General features: G+C 42.4%; 1 protein-coding gene across 1 annotated transcript; it reads left to right on the top strand.

The window, feature by feature from the left end:
- The first annotated feature begins 690 nt into the window (after positions 1-690).
- Positions 691-24,471, top strand: si:ch211-204d2.4 (uncharacterized protein LOC100003662 homolog). Its single transcript, XM_035436277.1, has 12 exons — positions 691-935; positions 6,463-6,626; positions 7,711-7,767; positions 8,154-8,202; positions 8,860-8,957; positions 15,146-15,277; positions 16,653-16,781; positions 17,131-17,199; positions 18,111-18,181; positions 18,353-18,416; positions 20,685-20,762; positions 21,229-24,471. The coding sequence occupies exons 2-12, from the start codon at positions 6,486-6,488 to the stop codon at positions 21,583-21,585; spliced, it is 1,245 nt and encodes a 414-aa protein (XP_035292168.1). The 5' UTR covers positions 691-935; positions 6,463-6,485; the 3' UTR covers positions 21,586-24,471.
- Positions 24,472-24,782: the final 311 nt, after the last annotated feature.

Below are 24,782 nucleotides of genomic sequence, written 5' to 3' on the forward strand. Positions count from 1 at the left end.
TAAACTCAGAGTGATGTCACACGTTAAATTGGAGATGGAGTCACAGTGATGTTAGGTTCTGCATTTTCACGATTTCCCTCAAAGGTAAACTTCTAGAACAGCCTGTTGGCTACATCTTCATAAAGTTGCACTTATTTTCAGTAAACAAGGGACGCTCTGTACCAGAAAGCATACTGATTATAGTTGTTTATAATGTCTTATAATTTGTTGCTCATTTACAAATGTATGTGAGGCAGAGGGCTAGGTTCTTCCTAATATCAGCCTTGGTCATTCATAATCATTACATCTTTTTTGTGCTGTTGGGTAAGTACAGCGTTAACCTTCAAATCACTCACTTATAATAAAACGTGAATAACCATATATAAGGGGAAGGCATAATATAGATTACATAAAGATTAACTGATAAAAAAGTGTAATACAAAAGGCCCTATAATAACGTTTCATCGGCTGTCACGCCCCAAATATGTTTCCAGTTTTCGCACAAATGCAGGTAGGGATCCTCAGTTTACCTAACGCGAAACTTGCAGGAGAGTTCAGTAGACTTCAGGAACTGATGACTACTGTTACATAACAAATGTATGTTTTTCTACGTTTTCTATAAACGAAACGGACACCAAGAAAGCACGTCAACCTTTTAGTTCCCACTTTTTAAACAAAAAGAGAGAGCAAGAGAGAGAGACTACTAGATCATTTCCGGGGCTGGTTTATTCTAATCTCTATCGCTTTTACCCGGAAAAAACTCAGCCTGAGCGGTCACAGACACACAGACAACACAAATGCGTGCACAGCATGTGAGATACATTCAACAAGTCGTTTTTTGTTTTCCAGAAACATGGGACGCTAACTTGTTTCGTTGTTTGAATACGTTTGGAGTCGTTTAAGCTGCTACGTTTGGACAACGCCTTCCCCAGAGAATAGCCTACAGTTGTATTCGGGTAAGTTTGCAGTTGCCTGCTTGCTGTTGCTGAGGGCTGTTTTAGAAGGTGTGGCAGGTCAAAGTGCTGCTCGGTATCTAGGTGACATGAAGCCAGGGAAACTTGCATCAGACTGAAACCTGTTCGTTAAGCGGCAAATGCTCCGAGTTCCAACCCATTCGCTCCATTTAACGTTTTAATGGCATGGCGCAACTCGGCTGATTTTCCCGTGTGACATACAATTGTTTGAATGTCATCTTTTCAAAATAGGTTGAACTGCTTTTCCAACGAGTCGCTATAGCGTCAGATTAGGAGTTGCCGGTTTATTTCAGTTTGTTCCAGCGGGCATATCCTTTTGAAATGACAGAATGGCGTGATTTAATTAAGAGTATTTACAAATCTGCGGCATGGTAATATGGATGATGACAGTAAGATAAGTTATTAAGCACAGTTACGTGTTTTTTGAACGTTAGTCTTGGGGACTAATATATGAAATAGTTGCTCACAATGACACAATTGAGTTGATGCGGTAATTATGCTTTATGCAACAAGGCAGAGTAATTCCAGGATTGTGTGAAATCGAATCCGTTGGCAGGCACCGGTTTGTGTGGTTTCAACATTTAATTAGCCTACTGAATTTGAGATCTTTTGATAGCTTAATAACAAGCACTAGTGCATGCACCTGAACTGGTTCTCAGTGATAACGTTCTCTTTCCTGATTGGGGAATTGTATTCAAAATGATATAAGTTGTGCTACGGCGCATTGACAGATTTATGTTATGAACTTAATGTACTTCTAAAGCTACACAATACGTATAGTTATGCTTAGAAACATACTTATTGTATGCATTTACTTATAAATAATATGTATTTATTTAAATAAATTTATTTATTATCTTTTCAGACATCATGTCTATATTGACAAGTGACTTTATATTGAATTTACATAATGCATATCTTGACAAGTGAAATGCCATACGAAATAAAGGTTTTTTTCCCTCTCCAAATTCTAAAAATATCGCAAAACTGCTTTTTCAAGCTGTATTTTTGGTTTATATTAATAAGAGGGCCACTGCAGTAATCTGCAACTTCATGGTCTTGTAAAGGCTGAAAACTATTTTTGGAGTTTGAGTAACCAGTTATGTTAACGTATAATTATGGGCTTGGGGACTGCAGTGCTTAATTCCTAAAACAGACGGTGTCTGATGCAAAGAAGTACAACGGTTTTCTTACCAAAGGTGTCCTTTGAAATATGGCAAATGCATACAGTGCCAAGATCATGGCAGGTAGTGTGCGTGCCGTCAGGCTGTGGCATAAGCGGCCGATCCTTACAGCCACAGTTTCCCAATTACACATTTCGACTATCATTATCTTGTTACATTTATTTCATAGCTGTTGAATGAACTATGAGAACTCAGATATTTCGGTTTTTTTTTTCAAATGGCCGCCGGGTCATGCATTGTTTTGTATAGCGTACATGTATGTTTAATGGCTGTTGAACACCTGGTCTGGTACTGCTAAAAGGAAAGAAGATTAAAATATAGTTAACGAAGTAGAATGCAAGCATTTCTGTTTCACTGGGCCTTTTTGGAAAACCATTTATTTAAATAAAACTTTAAAATTAGTTGATATAATCTATCTTGGCCAAGACTAGAGTGATCAAGTTACTATGAAGCTATGTGAACTGCATAAGAAGCTTGGTTGCTTTTCAAGATTCAGAGGCCACACTAAGGAGAAAAGAGAAAGGTCTATTCACAACTTATGTTCTTGGAAGATTCCTGTAACCGTGTTAAAATACCATGCGAGCAACTCAAGGGACTGTAAGGACTAATATAATTGAAAATAAATGATCCAACGCATATTTGATTGTTAAATGACGGGTAATCACATGCTTACTCTTTTTAGACGCAGACCGGAACCAATATTTAGGCAAAATGTTAACTCGTTTATGACATGCATATTACAATGATGTCTGAACTGCTGGATTTGCATAAGAGTTGATATGTATCTGTCAGTCACTGGATTCCTAATCTGACTGAAATGCATGACATTCTAGTTGTACAATAGTCCAGTCATTATGCTCATTGATGTGCAGAGCAACCTTGACTAAGGCCACATCTCAAAGTAAAAAAAAAAAAGATCCCAACAATGGCTAGCTATTTGGTTAACCCAGTTGGCCGTTGTGTTGTCAGCTTCCAGGAAGTAATATGCAGCATGTCCACAAAGAGCACTTTATTAGATAGGGGTGTTTACACAAGCCCGGTTCCGCGGGGCTGATAAGTTGAATGAGTGATGTGTTCCTGGTGGCGTGACGTCGGCCCCTGCGGACTGCCGAGATGCGCACTGTAAAGATGCGCGCCGCGGTGCGACTGCAGTCACGCGGGGACTCGGGGCCGGTCGGCTCGCGCAGCGGTCGCGACAGGCCGCCGAGACGTGCGAGCCCCCGCTTTGGCTCAGCGAAGGCTGTGGCCCGAAACTCTCCGTTGCACAAAAGACCGGCAGGCAGGAGTGAGGTCACAGCCCAGTTGTTGAGATTCTGTTGCAGTTCCGAGTCTTTCGTCGTCACTCCGAGATTTTTCTCAGCGGGCCTCGGTGACCTGGAGTGCTCCTGAGGCCCTTTGTGGAAGGGAGAGGATTTTGTAATTTTGCTGGGGTGACTTCTTGCCCGTCCCCTAAGAGCCAGTGACTCAACTTCTAAATGTGCCAGTCTCTTCAGTGTGAATGCTTAGCTGAACACGAAGTCAGAGGACCAGCATAAGAGGCTACAACACTTTGTCTGACTCCAGGGACTTGCATGGGTCCTTGACTGTGGAGCACTGTCGCATACCCATTTAACATTGTCATTGTTTGTTAAGTGACTATAGATTCCACTTGCGTCAGCGAGGGCTTTCTGTGGTACTTTTCCAGTTGTTGGTAATGTTAAAAAATGTGGACCGTAGAGGTCTGCATTCTGGGCAGTCTTTCGTGCCCCTCACAGTTAACCATTAAAGACTTGCTAATGTGACTGGATCCCGGGAAAGAGGCTATTTATAATTGTGTGTGTTTGTGTGTGCGTGTGTGCATGTGTGTGCGTGTGGATGTGTGCGTATGTGTTTGTGTTAGTGTGTGTGTGCACGCTTCTGTGCTTGCACGCGCGTGTGGGTGTGCGCCACTAACTCTGAACATATGAACCTCATGTACTGAACTACAGGGTCAGCTCGTGTCAGGCAAGGCTGCGAGCTCATTCTTTATCACTGTTACTGGAAGAGCTGAGAGCGGTTATTTTTTAAGCATACTTTCGAGGCGGTAAGCTGTTCTTCATGTGCCACAGGGCCGTTTGCAACGGCTGAATGTTTTGCAGCTGCGTCGTCTTCTTGGGGCACAGGGCAGGTTTGCTTATCGAGGAACCGTGTCTTGGGCATTGAGTTGCATCTGGAATCCCCATCTGATGTTCTCCTTTTCTTTCTCGTAGCAGATGATGGATGTAGTTTCTTTGGTGATTTGCTGCACGCTCACTTGAGGGAGCTCGACGCCTCCAATGACAGTGCAGGTGGAGGAGCTCTCAGCACATCCTGTGTTCTCATTACAAATCTGTCTTTCCGTTTATCTGAGGCCGTGTGTTTGGCCAAACAAAAAAAAAAAGCATAAGCCACTATTCAGTTACACTAGTATAAATACCATTAGGATAAATGTTGTGATCAGTATGCTAGTTTGTTGGTTGAGGCAATTGTTAAAGTGAAGCCCAGGTCTCTGTTTGCCCTTTGGCTTCAGTGGAGCCCCCATGTACAGTACAGTGTTTACATGTCTGAAGGGCTCTTGTCTGCTGCAGGAATTATCTTGGACAAGAATTCTCTGTTATGCAATACATTGTTGGTTTACTTACAAGGGCTAATCTCTCTGGGGCTGCAGGATTTTTCTGAGCTCGCCGTTGGTTGGGGGGTGGCTTCACATTGAAACGACACAGGCCAAGTGGAGCACCAGCACTTCCTTGTTAACTAGTGAGCCTGGAGCACACTGGCGTTCTGAGAAGTACTAAAGACCTTTCTCGAAGTTCTTCACAGGGTTAAGTGGAACAATTTAGTTTTAATTTTAGCCTGTGTTGCGTCATCTGCAGACACCTCAGTTGTCAAAAACAAGGTGTGAATTATTCAGCTCTAATTCCACAGGGATTGCGGGATGAGTGTCATCCATTTTATTTTTACAATTGCATTTGCATTTTACATTGTAGGCATTTTGCGGATGCCCTTATTCAGAGCGACTTGCCATTAGTGCACAAAGAAAAGGCCTAGATTATTAAATCGCCAACATTCCAAGTAGCAATTAATGAGAGTGTAGTGGTCGGGCCATAACACACCGGCTAGGTAATCCTTAGTCACAACAATTAAGATGTAGAATTATTGTATCTTCTGTTCCTTGCTTACATGTAAGACTTCCTCCTTTGTTGGATGGCCTGTTCAACAAGCTGAATCATTAGGTGTTGAATAAGCCCTCTATATGGATGAATTTGCTGTGCTTTTAAGCAGCGATAACATTGTTCCTTTTTTACGCAACCTGACAGAGCTCAGTGAGGCCTTGTGTTCTGTCCCAGGCCACGCGATGGGGAGCGTGTAGCGAGTCATAAGCGCTGGCTGCCTCAGCCTCGCTGGTCTGACACTGAGGAGAGAGAGGCTCCCTGTACTCCTCACCAAACAGCTGCTGACCAAACAGGCTTCCAGTCTAATAATCAATGGCCGTTTGCGCAACCTGGGGCGAGAGGAACTCTCTCATCCGCCCCCCCCCCCCATTCCGGATACACATTCTCGTTTCTCGGAGGAATCCCAGTGCGATGCGAGCTGAAGTGCTTGGTGCTGGGGGCGGACTGAATTTGGGTTAAAGTTAAAAGACGGGTCCCGTTTTCCGTTGTGCGAACGTGCGGTATTTGGCGTGGGCTGCTGGGGGGGGGTCGGTGGGAAGGGAGCACATGCCGCTCTCCGCTGCGTGGCGTGAGGTGTGGGGCTTCGCCCCGCCCTTGCCATGTGGCGAGCCTTCTAATCGTTTCCTGATTGACAGGTACCGGCGCTGTATCTCCCAAACCCCTCGCACGCGTCCAGATTGCGGCCAGGGCTATGGAGATCCCTGCTGTGGACGTGGCTGGGTTTGCGTTATGCATCTGGCCAGCTGAAATGTGCTCGTATGCAGATCTGGCCTCCGTGAGAAGTGGTCTCGAGACTCAGGGCTGTAATTTTCCTCCTGCCCGTCTCATGGAATCATTTGAGTATGCATTAGAGTTTTAGACGTTAGATAATGCCTTCTCGTCTACAGTTACTGGGCAGGCTGCTTCGTTTAACCTTGCCTTCTGTCTGTGCGTGCGTGTGTGCGTGCGTGTGTGTGTGTGTGTGCGTGTGTGTGTGTGTGCGTGTGTGCGTGTGTGTGTGTGTGTGTGTCTGCATGTGGACAGGCTGCTAAGTTTAGCCTTGCCTTCTGTGTGTGTGTGTGTGTGTGTGTGTGTGTGTGCGCGTGTGTATGTGCATGTCTGTACGCATGTGATGCATTCGTAACACCACAAAATGTTTTGCGTTTCCTTCTCAAGGGTAATGTGAGAGAGCTCCAGGAATGCCTTATGTCGATCGTCAGAATCGTATCTGTGGCTTCTTGGACATCGAGGAAAATGAGAACAGTAACAAGTTCCAGAGGAGGTACTTCATCCTGGACACTCAGGGCAACTTCCTGCTGTGGTACATGGACAACCCACAGGTAAGCTGTACGCCCCTCTCTGTCCCTCTGCTGTGGGTTTTCTTCTGTTTGATGACCTGTGAGGAAATTATGTTGAATCGTAGATGAGTAACTTTTGCGTGTGTTTCAGGCTGGTATATGAAGGTGAGGTAATAGTCTATTTATAATCACACCTTAGGCTGCAGGAACGGATACTGTCGTCTGAGATGTATGCAAAAATGGCTGCGCTGCAGGGTTTCACTGCTGGCTAGAAGCTTTGTTGCAGTTGCTAGTGCTTTGTCTTCCTGTCAGGCATAAATCTTTTTAGTTACTGAATTTGCAAAAGGACACGTCAGGCACACAGACGATCCGAGTAGTAAGGTATCGCGCCGCAGAAGGCCCTCCGACTCTTGAAGAGGAAGTGAGATAAAAATAGACGGAATAAAAGTTCATAGCGCTGCCCTTTTTTCCTGCCTGTGGCGGCGCGCTGATTGTGGAGCTCGCGCGTAGCGACGCCGCGTCATTCGTGTAACGTGCCGCCGCGACAGGCTCAGACACGTCGCGCCGCGCTCCAACAACATGACCAAACGGCTTCCTTCCCCCTTGCATTGATTTCACAACCTGCCTGCTCTACATGCTCTACGACGTGTGTTCGGCCTGATGGAAATTAAAAATGGGTGGATCCTACTACATCCACCGCAAAACAAAATCCACTAATAACAAGATTTTTAAACTTCTGTACTAGCCAATATGCTATTTTAGTTGATGTTAGAATACTGGGGAAGAAGAAAATGTAAAAATATAATAATTATATATAATTAATGCTAATATAAAATAAGGAAACGGCAAGATAAAGAATATTTAATTGGATTAAAAACTGGAGTTATATGCCAGAAGTGAAAAACAATGAAACTTCATTGAAACCCAATAAAACACTAAAAGTCAAAACAGTAAGACTGTAAAAAAAAAAAAGAATAATAAAAACACTTAAATAAAAATCAGAAAGAAAAGATGATCGGTGAAATGGAATCTTTAAAAAAGTAAGTTTTGCTGACATAATTGTGGTGTAGTTGCGGGAAGCTTACGGCTGGGATTTTCATGCACTGTATGTTGGGCCTGCTTGCAGAATTTACCCAGTGGAACAGACGCGGTGGGGAGTCTGCAGCTGACGTACATCTCCAAAGTAAGGGTTGCTTCCCCCGTCCGTGTGCTCTGTAACACTAGTACAAAAGCCACACTGTAAGGCTGACTTCTCTGTGTTCATTAAGCATTTCCATTTCTGAAAGGTACAGTATCTGCAAATATCGCAGAATATCCAAAAAGGTGTTCAGTAAATGAAGGACACAGTGAATCGCCGCAATTTAACGCAGAAAAAAATGTTGTCTTTGGCTGTTGTGGTGCATCTGGCTGTGCTGAGCATTTGGACCCAGCTGATTGGTGCTGATCCAGAATCCCTGGGAACTTAGAAATGGGTGTTAAGTGTCTGAAAAAACGTCAAGTTAAAGAATTTCTCTGCTATCAGTCTCTTATTTCCTTTCTGTTTCTCCCCGTTGTGGTTGTCTCTATCAGGTCAACGAGGCCACAGTCAAACAGAAACCCAAGACTGAATTCTGCTTCGGTGGGTCTGAGCGGCGTTGTCTCTGGAGTGGGTTGCAGAGGGCACGGTTCAGATTGGTCTGGGTGTGCCTATATATGGCAGTGTCTGCTGTGTGTGTGTGTGTGTGTGTGTATGACTGGGTGAGCTGGTGCAGCAATAGCTGCTGCCGCAGTAACAGCATATCACCACTAGAGGCATTAGTGGGGAAAAAACTGTGTCACACCAGTCAGCCAGGGCCAGCAGTGTCCTTGCAGGCTTTGCATTCATTTCCTTTTCTAAATGATCCACTCACTGCAATAGATAACGCATTACAGTTACGAGACCCATCATTTGTATGTGTTCCCTGTTTGTATGCGCAAGAAGACAGATCTTTAATGTTATATAACACTTTACAACTCCTCTTGAATACTATTTTACTTCGCTTCACTGTCACTTTAACAAAAAATAGGATGAGGGCTAACTAAGTAAGAATGGCTACCAATCATAGAATCTTTGAGAGATTTAAAAAAATTGCCTTTCTTTGATGTTGCTCGTGATGATTCCTCATGTGTCACTGCCTGGCATCATGCCAAGCAGGCGAAAGCCATCAGCCGTCACCTTCTATGATTGTACCCCTCTGCCTGTTTGGATAAACGCGTGTAATAAAAGTGCTAACACAATGATTATTTTCCTAAACAGTTATCAACGCCTTGTCACGACGGTATTTTCTCCAAGCCAACGATCCTGTTGATCTGAAGGAGTGGGTGATTGCCTTGAATAATGCCACCAAAATCACAGTAAGTCTGACGTTCGCAAGAGGCACTGCATTTGCGAAGCGCCCTTGTTCTCGAGCATCGCAATCAATATTCAACAGATTTCTTCATAAATCACTTCTGTGTTTTTCTGAGCACGGCCGTGTTTTGTGCTAGCGAATGGCTTAAGGGCTTATCTGGGCAGGCTATGTACAGCGTGTAAATTGAATTGCAGCTGATGCCAGTGACCACATGACTTTCATTGTTTTCATATTAAATAACAGTATTAATAGTTGTGGTAATAATAAAAGTTTATATGTGTACGCCACCATCAGGCTAAACACATCTTGAAAAGTAATGACTGCAATACCATGAAATTTGTTGTGCACATTCATGTTCCCAAGAGAAAGAAACCTATTGATTTTGGTGACCCTATGACCTTTCCTTTAGTGCCACCATCAGGCCAAACATGTCTCGAAAATTAGTGACTGATTTCTCAGCTCAGATTTCTCTCAAAGCCATTTGGCTTCAACATACTCATACTGAGGTTACTTCAATGGGGACAATCAAGACTCTTTTTGTGACCACGTGTTCTACTAGTGATGGGTCATTCGAGAACGAATGGCTCTTTTTGAATGGCTTACTTTGGCGAACCAATTGTTTTCTGTGAACAATGCATTTAGTTTATTGCCTCCTTTTAACATTGCAACCAGGCAGGCAGTGATGTTGGGACAGCTGCATTAATGTTACACACAAACACAACTTAGCAAGTTCAGCGATTGAGCAGCCTAAACAAAGTCGACCTATGGAAACATTTCACAATCCGTTAATAAACATCTCTCACCTTAATCATTTGCACACATTCTATAAAAAAACAATACAAAATAAGATAATCAAGTAATGCTAGCTCCAGTGGTGAGTTCGTAACAAATCATTTTATCCAAAACTTGTGCGCATCAAAACAAAAATGTTGCTTCCTAGTGATGGTGCGTTCACTACCACTAGTTCTTGATTAACACTCTTTGGTGAACGTAAGGAACATATTCGTTTCTGTCAACGACCCATTTAGTTTATTGGCTCATAAACAAAACATTTCATTATAACCAGATTGCCGAGACGTTTGCCGTGCACATTCATGCAAGGGGAGATTGTTGTGCCTTGGTGGGGGTCTGTGCTCTACTGAGTTCATTTTTTATAATTGCAATATACACTACATGGCCGAATGTATGTGGACACCTGACATCCAACATCTCATCCAAAATTATGAGCGTTAATATGGAGTGGGTCCACCCTTTGCTGCTATAAGAACCTTCACTCTTCTGGGAAGGCTTTATACTGGATGATGGAGCATTGCTGCAGGGATTTGCTTCCATTCAGCCAGAAGAGCATTAGTGAGGTTGGGCACTGATCGGGTGATTAGGCCTGGCTTGCAGTTGGCTTTCCAATTAATTCCAAATGTTTTGGATGGGGTTGGGGTCATGGCTCTGTACAGGCCAGACAAGTTCTTCCTCACTGTTCTTGACAAAACCATTTCTGTATGGACCTTGCTGTGTGCCTGGGGACATTGTCATGCTGTGGCATGAAGATTTGCCCTCACTGGAACTGAGGGGCATAGCCAAAATCATGAAAAACAGCCACAGATCTAGGGATGTCTAGATACTTTTAGTCATATAGTATAGTTTTACTCATTTCCTGACTGGGAAGAAGTTTAAAATTAAATGATGCATAATGTTATCAGTGTAACCCTGGTAATGTAATTAGTCTTTTACTTTGCCCTTGTGGACAGGGCTATATGGGTCAGACAAGGCCACTAAAGGCACGCATAACTGAGCAAAGGTTCACTTAAGGAGAAGATTTGAATTTGCCTGTTGCAAGACACTTCTTGGAACATGCACTGAAAACTTTAAAATGCACTGGCGTAGAAAATTGTTTAAATGGGCAGAAATAAACTGAAAAGGGAAATGTATTGGCAGTTTACTTGGGGGTTGAATGAGGATTTTGAAATTTTGTTTTCAATATTTTTGGATGATTTATATGCGAGAACTTAACCAAGAGAGTTTACTTCAATGGTGTTATTTGTCAATTACACTCTCGTATAATTGAGAGTTATGATGTACTTTGGGTTGAACTTGTCACCACAGACCTCTTTTAAAACTTTCTGTGTTGCCAAAATGTTTAATATTTACATATTTTCTATTAGAGTGCTGGCCTCTGTCTCCCTTATGTTGTGAAAATAAAGATGAAATAAAAACACAATAAAAAAGACACACACACACACAACCGGATAAATCTATTAGTTGCTGTAGTCTTTCCAAAGGGCTATTTCTGTGCACAGTCTGAACAGGACAAGCTTCGGTTCAAGTGTGGTCAAGGTCATTTGTAATGAACGAACTGGGAGTTGTGGTGTCATTAATGGCTTTGTGGCTCAGTTGTGAATTCATAGCTGGAAGTTACAGAGACCGTCCTAGGCTCCTGGAATGTCACCAGCAGTAGCTCATTGCCAAAAGTGTCCAGTGCTTTATTCACTCATACAGGTGTGTCTAGGTCAGTGCTTATTGCCTAATTGTAGGTATTAACTTTGGTAAAATGGCCTCAACAAGTACATTCAAAAACTCAGGCTCAGGTTGGTGGTCTAGTTGATATTGCCTATTTCAGTGTGTATGTGGGTAGTTCACCTTTAAATCTGGGTATATTTGAAAGTCTGTGCTGTTCATCGCCTTCTATCCTTCTCCTTTTACTCTTCTGTCTGTTTTACTTTTGAGGCAGTTTGCTGCTTTGTAGAGAGATAAATTTGATTGATGAGGTTTTGTTGATGAAAACTGGTTCACTCTAGCCTCACTCTAGCCTGAAACCTGTTGGCTTGTACTGGACTGGATTCTCCAGTTGCATTTAAATCGCCCGAAACTGAAGCAACCAAAATTAAATTAAATGTGTGATGTTGTTACAGAAACTGTTTACCCAAAATTGGTTTGTGATTTTCTGGGTAAAACACATCACGCGCACCAACTGAGGATGTGCAGCTCGCAGCAGTTGACAGGAGACGCATAAATGCAATGTGTCAATATTTATTTCTTCTCGTAGTGTCACAAGACATGTCCGTGTGTGGACCAGCCCTATGTGTGTGGCAAGAGGGCTCGCTGGCCCTGGGCATTGAGCAATCCAGCAGCGCGTTTGATAGATTGCTTACTCATGTCGTAAGGGATATAAATGGTTTCGGGTGCGCTCTCTGTGTCCCCTGTGCCTCGGATGCCTTGGCAGAAGCCGCGTGTCCTGGGGTATGAGCTGATAGCGCGGCGTCTGATAAAGCGCGCGGTGGTTCCTCCTCTTGGAGCGGAAACCGGCTGCGGCTGCTCATGACTGCCTGCCACCACGCGCAGAGAGTGTGGCACACAGGAAGTGACATCACAGGGAGCCTGGCCGGACTGCATGAGAAATGCAGTGCTAGCGCATAAGAGGAAATCTGTGTAGGGGGTCAGCGTGGGGCATTGGAAATGTGGGGGGCACAGTGTTGTTGGGTACAGTTAGTGGACAGATTCCCACATTTGAAATACAAAAATACAGGGGCTCTGATCCTTTTTGAGTTCAATATATGTCCTTAATATATAAACTAAGCTTCATTATGTTCTAAAAAATAAACAAATTATAGTAATTTGGCAGAATAGCAAGGCGCTGTCAACTCCAAAAAAATGGATTACCTTATTTTTAAATGTACTGTGGCTGTGGAAATATAATTCTTTCAATGGCTGTGATCTAATCTTTTCCAGTCATTCCAGCTTTCGTTTTTTCTTAACATTTCTGCTTGTTGCATTTATATGGGGTTCAATTTGACATACTTACTAACGTTTTTTTAAATTTTATTGGCAATATGCAAACAGAACCAACATTGGGAACCTTCTATATCTGCCTCACAGTATTGAATTAGCAAGTATAACTGCCATAAATATGAAATGTATAATATAGTATAATTTGGACATTTAGTCGCCAATGTCCTTATTTCCTTTAAATCAAAATGTCACCATGTGCTATCAGATTCTTATGTATGGTGTCTCCTTCTTGAGGAACTGTACAGTTTCATACAGTTTATTTCAAGTGCAGTATTTCATGCATACATATGAGCTATTATTCATGAAAGTTCCCCAAAATGTATTTAGGCTGGCATGAGCTGTTATTTCAAGGCTTATTTTCAATGCCTGCCAGACGCCATAATCATATTGCATTCGTTTTACCCTCAAACAACCCACTCATTGAACACTGAAGTACGATTTTGCTCATGAGAAAAGTCACAAGCCTGTGTCTTATCCTTATCCAAACTTCTATGTGCCAACCCTCTATGGTGTCAACAAGAGAGGTCTGTAACTGTCAGGGGTTGTCAGAGCACTGAAAACTGAGAGACCTTTTGGGTGTTGGAGGAATTCTTGGGGGAAAAGTGTTGGTCCTTTGCAGAAACACAAAATGCAAGTTGAAATGAATGAGCAGAGTGTGTCAAAAAGGGGTTATTTCAAGGGTCAGGCATGCCTTCCATTTTTGATGCCTTCACCAGTAAACTTAATTTTAAGCTTATATCTGCAAAGTCCAGCCCTCTCTGTCAAACATGTTTTATAAAGCATGCCTTGCTTTTTCAGGTTTGGCTATATTTAAATGACAGTGACCTGGCAGAGATGAGACCTATTGCATTTTTCTGTTTCCACACAGTAGTGCTGTACTGCACCTTGTGATTTGAGGAAGCTGGTGGTTTACAGCATAGTAAATTACTGTTTAACTACGTTCGCCTGTTTAACAACATCGGGCTGCATGTTAACACACTGACCCACTTCCCCTTTCTTCTAAATAGAATACTTGTCTGCCTGGAATATTCCTAAAACAGCGTCAAAAATTGAAAGTTTTTAAACTTATCTGTTCAGAATCTTTATTTTTTTGTCCCATTGTGTCAAAATGCTTGGCTCACAAATGCCCACTCTGTCTGCTTCCATTTCTGTCTAGTAAACTATGAGACCATTGTCAGATCGGGTAATGATGTGCCTCTCACTTCAGGGCATGTTGATGTCCTGCTTTTTTTTGGTCGAACGCCATGCTAGGCTCATGAGATCCTGGTGTACAAGACAGCAGGCAGACGCTGCAGGCTACTACTGGTTAGTGGTTACTTCAGTGCTGTGAGAGGCCACAGAGGTGTCTGTCCCACAGAAAACCACAGTGATGTCAGTGCTGCACTTGCAATTTGCATCCTGCAGCCTGCAGTGTTCTGACAGCGCCCCCCTCCCCCACCCCCCCTCCACCTGTCGTTGGCCCCTCACTGGGTGCTGTAATGGCGGTGACCTCAGTGAGTCAGCGAAGGCAGGGTGGGTTGGGCCTGCACTGTGGGAAGGGGGGGGGGGGGAAGCCACATACGCAACTCTTGCAAGTTCCACCCGTGACCATCTCTGCAAGTTCAGCCCTTGACAGCGTAAATGATTTATCGCCACTGTGGTTCGGGCCCACCTGCGTATCTGTCTCGGCAGTCGGTTGTCAGTCTCATTCCTTGATGGAACATCGCTTGTGTTTCCTCTGGTGCTGTACTTGTACTTTCCCTAACCCTGGGTGATGCTACCACCAGTTGTGCTTCGTCCTGGGGGGCTGCCGGCCACGGTTGGCATTGGCACGGCTGGGATTCAGTCCCAGACCATGGGGCCCATCCATGTGACCAGAACAGTGCCTTAACAGGATGAGCCACCCCGCAGCTCCATTGATATCACATACTTAACAGCGCATGGTCGTATTCATATGCTTGTGTTGTACTCAGTGTTACATAGGAGTGTTCCACACTTTAGCAGATGGTTTAGATTGTAGGTGGTGTAGATTGTAGATAGTGAAGACTAGATGCTTTGGTCTTATTAAACCTGTATTTCTTCAAGCAGACAGCCTGAGTGAGTTATTTTCCCGCCTGTGCTGAGACAGGAAGTGCTACTGTGTGTGCTGTCTTGTACTTCCCCTTATTTTTAAGGTTCCTGGAGGCCACGCTTAAATGTAGATATTCACCTCTCCTGAATATCTTCATGAACATCTTATTCTTCTGATGCCACTTTGGGTTCAATTAACACAGAAATGTGCTTTGCATTTATTCTTGGATGTACCCAGCTTATAAGCAATTTACTGCCATGTGTTTGAAGTGGTACAGTACGAAAATTTGACCAAAAACTTGAAGTGGCAATTTGTAGGTTCACTGATCAGAACTTATTTTGGCTTGCTGTGCTTTGCAGGTTCCAAAAGTAAGCAACATCCAACAGAACTCAGAAATCACCAAGGTGACATCGGAACCCCAGGGGAAGAAGCAGCAGGCCTACAAGACTGAGATTATTGGGGGAGTGGTAGTGCACACCCCTATTCACCAGGTACAGTGGGCTAGTCCATGTGTGTGTTACATCAGCTAGCTCCAATCCCTCAGTTGCAAGAACATAAGATGAAATAAAAATGTTTCATTATGAAAACAGGCCCACTCAGCCCATCATCATTTGGTCCTATCTGTAATAGTAAAGCCATCCTTATTTCTCCATAATAGGTGGTTTAAATGTTTGGTTAGGATTTTTAAAAACACAGGTTTGTTTTTTGCAGTTGTATGTCGATGAGAATTACCTTTAGCCTGAAACTGTGGTGTGATATTCTGTACCTTTTGAACCTGCCAAGAGATATTTTCATATTTCTCGTTTGGGTATAACTAAAAATTTACAGAAGACATGTTGAGGCATTAATTTACTTAAGAAAGAGAGAAAGAAAGAAACGGAGAGAGAGCGAGAGAGAGAGAGAAAGAGTGTGAATAAGATAGATGGGTAAATTGGGTGGGTCTGCGCCACGCTGATCGAGCTGTGGTCTGAAGATTAAAATCTGGCTTTGGTTTAGAATGTCAATCAGGCTACAGCACCGCAGTCCCAGCACACCTGACTGTGAGCAGAGCTGAGCTGAGGTGTCAGCACACTGCATTTTCTCAGCCCCAGTATCACTTCCTGGCTAACTCATCCGTGTTCTTTGCATGGCTGTGGTCCGCTCACACGCTGCAGCTTACAGTACATCCTGTGAAAGGGTCTCATTCGACTGCTTTAAGTCATTCTGCGCTAAGCTGTACCTGCTTGCTTGTATCAGTCTTGTTTAGCCATAAGTTTCAGGGCGTAGTCCTGCACACCACGATTTTTCAGCTTAGTGCAAGCAGGACAAATGTGTTTGTGTTTTTTAATCCTGAAAATTACTGGGTGTGTGGTTAAGTTTGTTTCATTTTTGAATGCATTGTACAAGATGTTCAATGGATAACTTCCTCAGTATAAACCCTGCTAATATAAAAGCAGGGAAGCTCCTGTACCTGATCTTACCTTTTGTCTGAACTGCGTCACTGATGAGTCACTGATGAGCTTCATATGAACATCAGGTCAGGCTTGAAAGAGGCCGAGGAAGGGTTCTGGAAAATTCTATAAATTAAAAATTTGAATCCAAACCTCAAATGAGTGCAATGAATTACAGCAACCATGCAGTCTGAACATCAGGGATTCTGTAATCTGTGGTGGCTGGAGTTCAGCCCACTGAATGCTTTGAAGTACTCAGTGGTGTATGTGTGTGTGAGTGTGTGTGTTGGCACGTGCTTCATTGTGTCTTGTGTGTTGTGTGTGTGTGAGTGTGTGTGTGTGTGTGTATGTGTGTACAGTGCCGTGAAAAATTATTTTCCCCTGTTTCTCTTGTGCCTGTTTGTGTGCGTGTGACGATGTGGGCGTCTCTCTTCAGAATGACGGGGAGGAGATGGAGGTGGCCGAGCTTGGACCCCACGCCGGTGGCCGGAGGCTGCCCAGCACGTCGGCGGGCGTCAGGCCAGGCGTGACGCGGTGCGGCTTCTGCGTCAAACAGGGAAACGTGGTGAGTGTGCGGAGCTCGTCTCCCGCCCGCTCACCAAACCCACAGGAAGTGAAGGGAAGATCAATCCCGAACACCTCGCAGGTCCAAAACCCTCAGCAGAATTGTTTATATTCCTTCATAAGAAGGGAAATGTATGAATGTGAATATTACTTTGATTAAGTACTATCTTTGAACCATTTCTTACAAACAACATAGTATATGAGGAGGGTCACAGTACCTACTATAACCGCAGGCAGGAAATGCTTTGTCATCGTGAAGTAACCACTACTAGAGTCCAACAGTCACTTCATTAACGTCATTCATTCATTGCAAGCAGATGGTTAAAAATGGTGCTCAATTTGACTTTCAGAGGAAAAACTGGAAGAGGAGGTTCTTCACTCTCGATGACAATTCCGTCAGTTACTACAAATGTGAAACGGTGAGATATTACTGTTAGCATGGTCATTTTTTCAACCCCCTCGTACTGTAAGCCACATAAGGCTCCCCCTGTTTCTGGTGACAGCGATGAAGGAAAGCTTCACACTGCAGACCAGTGTAGGTGTGCTATGCTACCGGCACAGTGCGCAGCCATCTTGAGTTGGCTTGTAAAACATGTTTACTAAAACCCGCCTCTGGCCTGCTGCTTTGTGTTGCATTTCCTGCATCTGTTTGTTGAAGCGGTGGTGGATGAGGGGCTGCTTTGGTCAAATCCTCCGCATTCAAATTGTGGTTTTTGCCTTTTTGACATCTGTTGCAGCAACTTTTGCCACAGGGCTTGAGCAACAATGACAATTTGTAGTTGCCATGGAGAACCTCTGGTTGTATGAACTCCTGAGACACGTGGCTTGCTAGTTTGTTCGCGTCTGCATGTGAAAGTCTGCAGAGCACGGAAGGTGTACAGTTGTACAGTTTAACCTTGACATTGTCCATAGCCACGCCTGCTTCTCATGCACATTTACCCGACCGTGCTGTCTGCCCACCCACTCTCTGCAGCATCCCCATCAAAGCAGATCTGCAGGTCTTGTGGGCCTTCTAGCAACCTATGAGCCCGTTGGTGACAGCAGTGGGGTGTAGCATCATGGCTGTATGCATTTGCTGACACTACCCCACCCACTCGTAAAACATTAAAAGAGCATGTTTGTATTCATGCTTTCAGACTGTGGTTATCTTTGCTGTGTATGTGGAATTTGAAATATGATATAGTAAAATGGGAAAGGGAATATTATGGATATTGTGCTTGAACTGAACTGAGCATAGCCTAATAAGGCAGTTATTTCTGTTTAATTGCTGGAGTAAGAAACATTAATTATTATAACAGGTGAAACAGCATGTGTGTAATGTCTTTCTCAGGACAAGGAGCCTCTTAGGGCTATCTTGCTAAAAGACATAATGAAGGTCCACGAATGCCTGGTCAAATCAGGGTAAGAGCTCATTTCCATATTTGTTACTTTTATTATTTTTTGTCCACCTTTACCTTTAAAAAAAGTGATTTTCTAACTATTTAACCTGCAGTCTCCCCTGATATCAAGTTCCATTTTCCATTGGATGAATCCAGCAAGTTATTTAACACTGAGTCTCTGGGGTCCTTTCAGGGACTTACTAATGAGGGACAACCTGTTTGAGATCATCACCAGCTCTCGAGTCTTCTACATACAGGTAAGCCATTATATTTATCATTGCTGGTCCTGATGCCATTTGTTCAACAGTTGAGATTCCTTGTTGCAGGAGGAAGCTCACCAGGATAGCTTACCCCTTAATGTGTCTTTTTTGTTGCCTTCCTTTAGTCAGTCTCCGCCAATTGCTGGAAATTGTGACTCAGATTTGCAAAGGCTGTCTTTAAAAAGGATGGCAACGCCGCAAGCAATCTTCTTATTAAACTGAGGGCAATTGGTATGAATGCATTCTACATGTTGATGAGCATCTGATGAGCAGTTTGAGCTTAACATGAAAAACTCCCAAGAATGAATCAGCTTTATTGGATGTCACAGAATCCACAATCATTTTACTGGATTGGGCTTGTTTTTTCTATTCTATTTGATTGAGTCTAATTTTACATTCTGCTGAAAGAGAAAGAAACCCCTGGCATAAGGATTACGTTCATTAAATGCATAACTTGAAAACTTTTGGAGCCGTACGTATATATTTTTCATAAATTGTGTTTTCTGCGTGATGACAGGCCGTCCTCCTCCATGCCCCCTACTCTCCTGCACTGGAATTCTTTAGTAATACGCCTGTTATGTGCAGTATTGTCCCAATGACACTTGTATTGATGATCAAGATGTAAAAAAACAGAAATAAAAAGAAGTAGCCTCAGAATTGCAATGAAAGAACAGTAATGACTAGTACCTGCACTCAGGTCAGGTGCACTTGTTGCATTTCACAGAAAGGTGTGAGGAATTGTGGGGAAATTTTCATAAAAGCCAGACTACCTGTAGTGACCATGAGTGATGTACTGTAGGTGTCAGCCAATGGAGGCGTTTCAAGTACAACAAAAAAAGTAGCTAGATTCAATCAACATTTGTCCTTAACTTTGACTTAAAAATCAATCTGACTTGCTGCTTCTCTTCACATAAACAGTCTATCAGGTTAATTTAGGTGATTTCTGAACTTGCAAAACGGAAAACATGGCCGACGTGTTTTTTGAATCGGGGAGGCGTGGTCTGTTAAGACGTTGTGAATAAATGAAGAGGGACCCTGGGGGACACGCTCTGTTCCTCTTGAGCGGTCATGCCGCTCCTCCATTGGGGCATGCTCTCTACCCCGCACCTGTGTTTACACTTGGGACCATTGAGAATCGAGATGGCAACGGTCTTCAGGCCCTGTTTACATCCAGAGCGCTTTCCTCCATCTGTATTTACAGCACGAGGCGCTTATTTTCTTCAGTGCGCTTCGTCGCCCACGTGTGCAGTTGATTACCTTTTTTTTTTATTTTCAGAAAACGGACGTTTGTTTTTCTCTCCGAATTGGAAAAATAACACGAAAACACAACATCCTGAGCGTACCCTTGGGTACTGGGCGGTTGATTGAGAAGGTTTTTTGGCTGACAGTTTGTAGGCCTGTGGTGATGGCCTGTGATAACAGAGACGGTGCACAGTAGAACTGTGAGCCAGGCTAGGTCTGCAATGTATGCTTATCAATAAAGTTTCTATCTATCTATCTATCTATCTATCTATCTTATCAATCTAAGCATTAAGGCACACCACAGGGGGTGGAGTGTTCTTGAATTTAAAGAATGAAGAGGTTCTTCATTATATATGCCCATCTTTTATTTGTTGTTTGTATATAACATCTTTTTTTTTTTTGAGTTTTTCAGGATATAATTTTTAATTGAGTACTTGATTTAATTGTTTTCAGGATGCCCTGAATTTTCATCAGTGCCTTTTCAAAATGTTTTTGTGAATTTCCATTCATGCACTCTTTTAAAAAAAATTATCCACAGGCAAGGCAATACTTTATCAACATTTTCACATTTTTTTTGGTTTGAGGTTTCAGGGGCTTTTGGGACTAATGTTAAAAAGATAGATTATTTATTAGAAATTAGTAATAAATTAACATGCGTGCAGGTCTCACACAGCCTTCTCTATCCAATATCGCCATCTAGATGTCAAAGGTGTATTGCAGTGTGCAGTGTAGGTGACTTTTTTTGTATAAAAGCAGCCATCCAGCTGAAATAAACATGTGAATGGTCATTCGTGATTTTTCAGGCCAAAAAAAGTTATTCAAATGATTTGTGTCCATCGCCTCAACTAATTCCTTTCACATTTACTGTGTGTCCTCGAGGAAAACTTGTTGGGTTCATTTGATATGTTTACAAATGGCAGGAGTCATTAACTGACTTGCTTGTGGGGCCTTGTTCAGGAAGGGGGTTGGAATTTAGGCTCTCTGTTTGGTGCTTGGTCTGAAAGCAGTGCTGTTGTGTTGCAGACAGACACTCCAGGGGATATGCAGGGCTGGATCAAGGCCATCTCCGGGAAAGTTCAGGATCTACGGGGGCCTATAAAGGTAAAGTACTAAGTCCTGGGAAAAACAGTTGCATATTTGGCTTTTTACAGGTGTGAAAGCAGCCTTGTGATGTCACCAGTCTCAATTAAATGTCGACTAATCCATAAAGAGCAACAATGAAACAATCGCTCAGACAACTTCCCCCCAATGTCCTCAAATGGTGGGGAAAACCTAAAATTTGCTGCCTTTACCTCTTTTAAAAAAAATTAGATGTACTTTCTAAAGTACAGAAGCTAAATTCAGTTAAGTCAATGTGCTGCCTAAGAGAAATCTGGTGGAAACTACTTATGCCATTTGTAATCAATTTAGTTTGGAAAATGGCAAGCATTGTTGGGCTAAATGGTCTGTTCTCGTCATTATGTTATGCTATGCTAATCACTACCTGCTTCAGTGTTAATAACCTGTCCTTTGTGCATCACAGCATGCAGATGTAAAGCGTCTGTCACTCTGTGCTTCCCTCCCTCAGGACTCCGGGTTTTCGCGTGCCTCGTCTCTGTATCGCCATGGCAACAGGCAGCCAGCCTCGGAGGCTCGAGGTCGGCCGACGGGCGGCGAGCCGAGGAAGAGCCTCCTGGCCAAGTCCTGCTCCGTGGCCCCGTCGTGGCAGCCCTGGACCCCGGTGCCCAGCGCAGGGGCGGGGTTTCGGGAGATGGAGCAGGGGGAGGGTCAGTTCAGCTCCTTACCCACCCTGACCGGGGGAGCGGAGGAGGCGGAGGACGAGACGGCCGGTCGGCGCCGTCACAGGTCCCAGCCGCAGCCGCCCAGCGACAAGGTCTTCCCGTTCAACGTCGACGACGACGGCATCCGCACCACTGATGTGTAGATGGGATGGGGGGGCCGGCCCTGGGCTTGAGCTGAGAACCCCAGCATTCCTTCTGCAGAATTCCCTCTGCACTGCTGTCACTCTCTGTTGTCAGTTTCCTGTTGTTCCATTCCCACTAAAAGTGACCACACCGTAAGCAGAGGCTTACTGGTTAAGCTCTGCAGGGTCCAGTTATAGAGCATATTCACTCCCTTGTGGTGAGTTGTAGTACTGCACATCTGTTAGACGAAGTGACAGTGCCTTCTGACTAGATAGATAGATAGCTTTGTGAGGAAAGTGTCAAGTTATAGTCATAGTTCACTCTATGGGGTTTGTCGGTATTAATTCAATTTTAGTGTAAGTGATTGATTAGCTTTGATTGGCCAGGACAGTTTTTGTGCAATTAAGGATATTTACAGCACATACAGGAGTTTCTGAGGACCAGCTGGTTTTAACAATGGCAGATACAATGGGAGCATTCGGCAATAATGAACTCCAAAAAGCAGCTTGTACAGCCATGTTTCATTTCTAGAAGTTGTACCTTTGAATAGATTAATATTATAACACGTATTCACGATTAAAAATGTAAATATCAAATTTTAAAATCACGCTGGTACTTGTTTCCTTCTCGGTGGCACAAGTTCTTCGCTCCCAAGGATCTGGATATGTTGATATAGGAAGCTGCACCACAATTTCCTTGACTGTAGTGATCTCAGGTTGCATGTGCCATAAGAAAGAGTTCCAACCAAAAATTGAGAATTATCAGGTAGCGTACACACATACAATCTCTGGAGGCATAACTTTGCTGTACAAAGTGTTTCTGAGTTACGTGAAATGTATTTTCTCATCAGAAACTTAAACTGTAGGTGAATATATAAAATATCATACAATGCACACTCAAACTTCCTGAGCCTATCAAATCAATACACTATAACTGAATTAATATTTTGAAAACCCCAGAAAGTGAGGTCTTGCTTTAAAATTGAAATATTTCAGGTGTACCACTGTACATTTTAACAAAAGTGGTTGTAATGGTACGTAAATGAAGGATGGATGTAGGAGAAAGTATTTGCTGTGCTAGGCCGACTCAGAAAAAATCCCCACATTATTTACCCAGCAGCATCCGCAGTCTATGAAACAGCATTCTTTATTTTACTCAAATCTTCTGAGAAGAGATATTTTATCTTATACTTTAGTGTAGCTAGTTTTTAAGGTACTGTTTCTGCCAAACCTTTTTGTAGATAATCCTGCTTTTGACACTTGAAAATGTTTGTGGATAGGCATGTTGGACTTTGGGATGGTAAACACAATTTAGAACGGTTTTCTTTATACATACGATGTCATCGCTACACCATGATTGTGAATTGCCAATTTGCCATTATATTGAGACCTGAACTTGAAGGAGAATGCATATGTTCAAATCCCCCCCCCCCAATGTAAACACTGTAACAAACAAACATTTCTGAAGTTAAATAGGCAAACCAGTGCAAAACAGCAGGTTTTAGCCTTCCTTGTGTTTAGTGTTTTTTTTATTACTTTGGCCTGCATGAGTTCTACTGTCCAGATATGCTAAACAATAATGTTAATTACATTTCAGTTAGTTATTTGATGTACACTGCCTGTAACAAGCCATATTGATTATGCACATTTTTGTTTCAGGAAACTGACACATTTTTGCTTTTCTTTGTTTGACACAGAAAACTTGCCATTTTTCACTCATTTTCTTTACAGGGGTTTATTTTCATCAACAATATAATGTAACATATCATTATCATTCAGAAGCAGTTACAGTTTGAAAATGACTTTTATTGTAGCTGAATTCCGTGTATTGCAAAGCAGTTTTTGCATCTTTCTGGCATTACCACAGGGATAACCGAGTCCAGAATGATATTCTCGATATCTGCACATTGTGTACCTCTTTGGTTGGCTGCATTTTCTCACAAAGCATTATAAATCTTATCAGGTGTGTGCAAATATAATTCAAGCAATTTTATTATTCACTGCCCATAAAAATGTATTTGTGAGCATAGCAAGCGCAGGACCAAAGATCATCTTCCCTAATATAGCTACAGGAAATTTGGAAGTAATGCTTTCATTTGGCATCATTCTTCCATATACCATCCATTGAAAACATTTTGGTTTTAAGTAACATGATTTGTCATGAAAATGATCTTCTAACTGAATTGAGTTCAATGTACAGGCTTGTTTGAGTTTTGTGTTTGGTGGTTAGAACATGGAAAAGCCGCCTTATTTACCTACACATCTAATCATAATATGTCTTGGAAGCTCAAGAGGTAATGTTGAACAGTTGCATTTTTTGAAAGATAATATAATACATTTATACAATTGGGAAAATTCATTTCAAATTTACCTTAATTAACCAGATGAAGTAAAGCAAATAAGTGATATCAATTTAAACTGGTTAATATGTAATTTAGAGGACATATCACACACAAACTGAATGTATGAATAGTCTTCCTTCCATTGAGTAAATTTTCCCTTTTCACGTTAGGCTTCACCTAGCTGAGGTAAAAATGTGTGTGTTTTCTAAGCACAATTTAAATCTTTTTATATTTGAATATCTTCTTATTTAGAATGTTCTGATACAGAGACATCAGTCAATATTGTTTTTCTGAGCAGTCAAACTTGTAAGCTTTTAAATGCTGAAAGATTATTACAATTATTCAAAAAGAAATGCAATGTTAGAGTGAACTCAAACAAGGATACAAACTGATTATTTTACTTTGTGGTACCTCTTGAATGTATCTGGTGATAACCTTGAATTATGATGCCAATTTTGTGCAAAGCCATAATTAACAACTATATTTGCATGGCATTATGCCCTATACTGAAAATAATATTCAAACTTTCTGCAATGTGAAATAATAAAGATGTGTTTGTTCTTATGGTGCCTGGTCTTTTGGTTCATTTAAGTATGACAAGCTATGTACAGGGGTAAAGAGTAAAAAACATTGAAAACAGTAGGCCTACTGCATCCTCAAAACTTCAATATATATAAAGCATTAGTAAACTGTTTTAATGTATTCATTTCAAGAGTTCATATGCTATGATTGTATTTTTGTATGAATTAATATGTAAAACATGTTCACGTTTAAAAATCGTAGGCTACAAAAATCGTAAATTTATCGGTAAAAGGAATAGGACATTTTATCGTAGATCATTATATTAACCGGAGCATTAACAAATGAAATCATTTG

Source organism: Anguilla anguilla, chromosome 10 (assembly GCF_013347855.1).
Source record: "Anguilla anguilla isolate fAngAng1 chromosome 10, fAngAng1.pri, whole genome shotgun sequence".
NCBI classification, from domain to species: domain Eukaryota; kingdom Metazoa; phylum Chordata; class Actinopteri; order Anguilliformes; family Anguillidae; genus Anguilla; species Anguilla anguilla.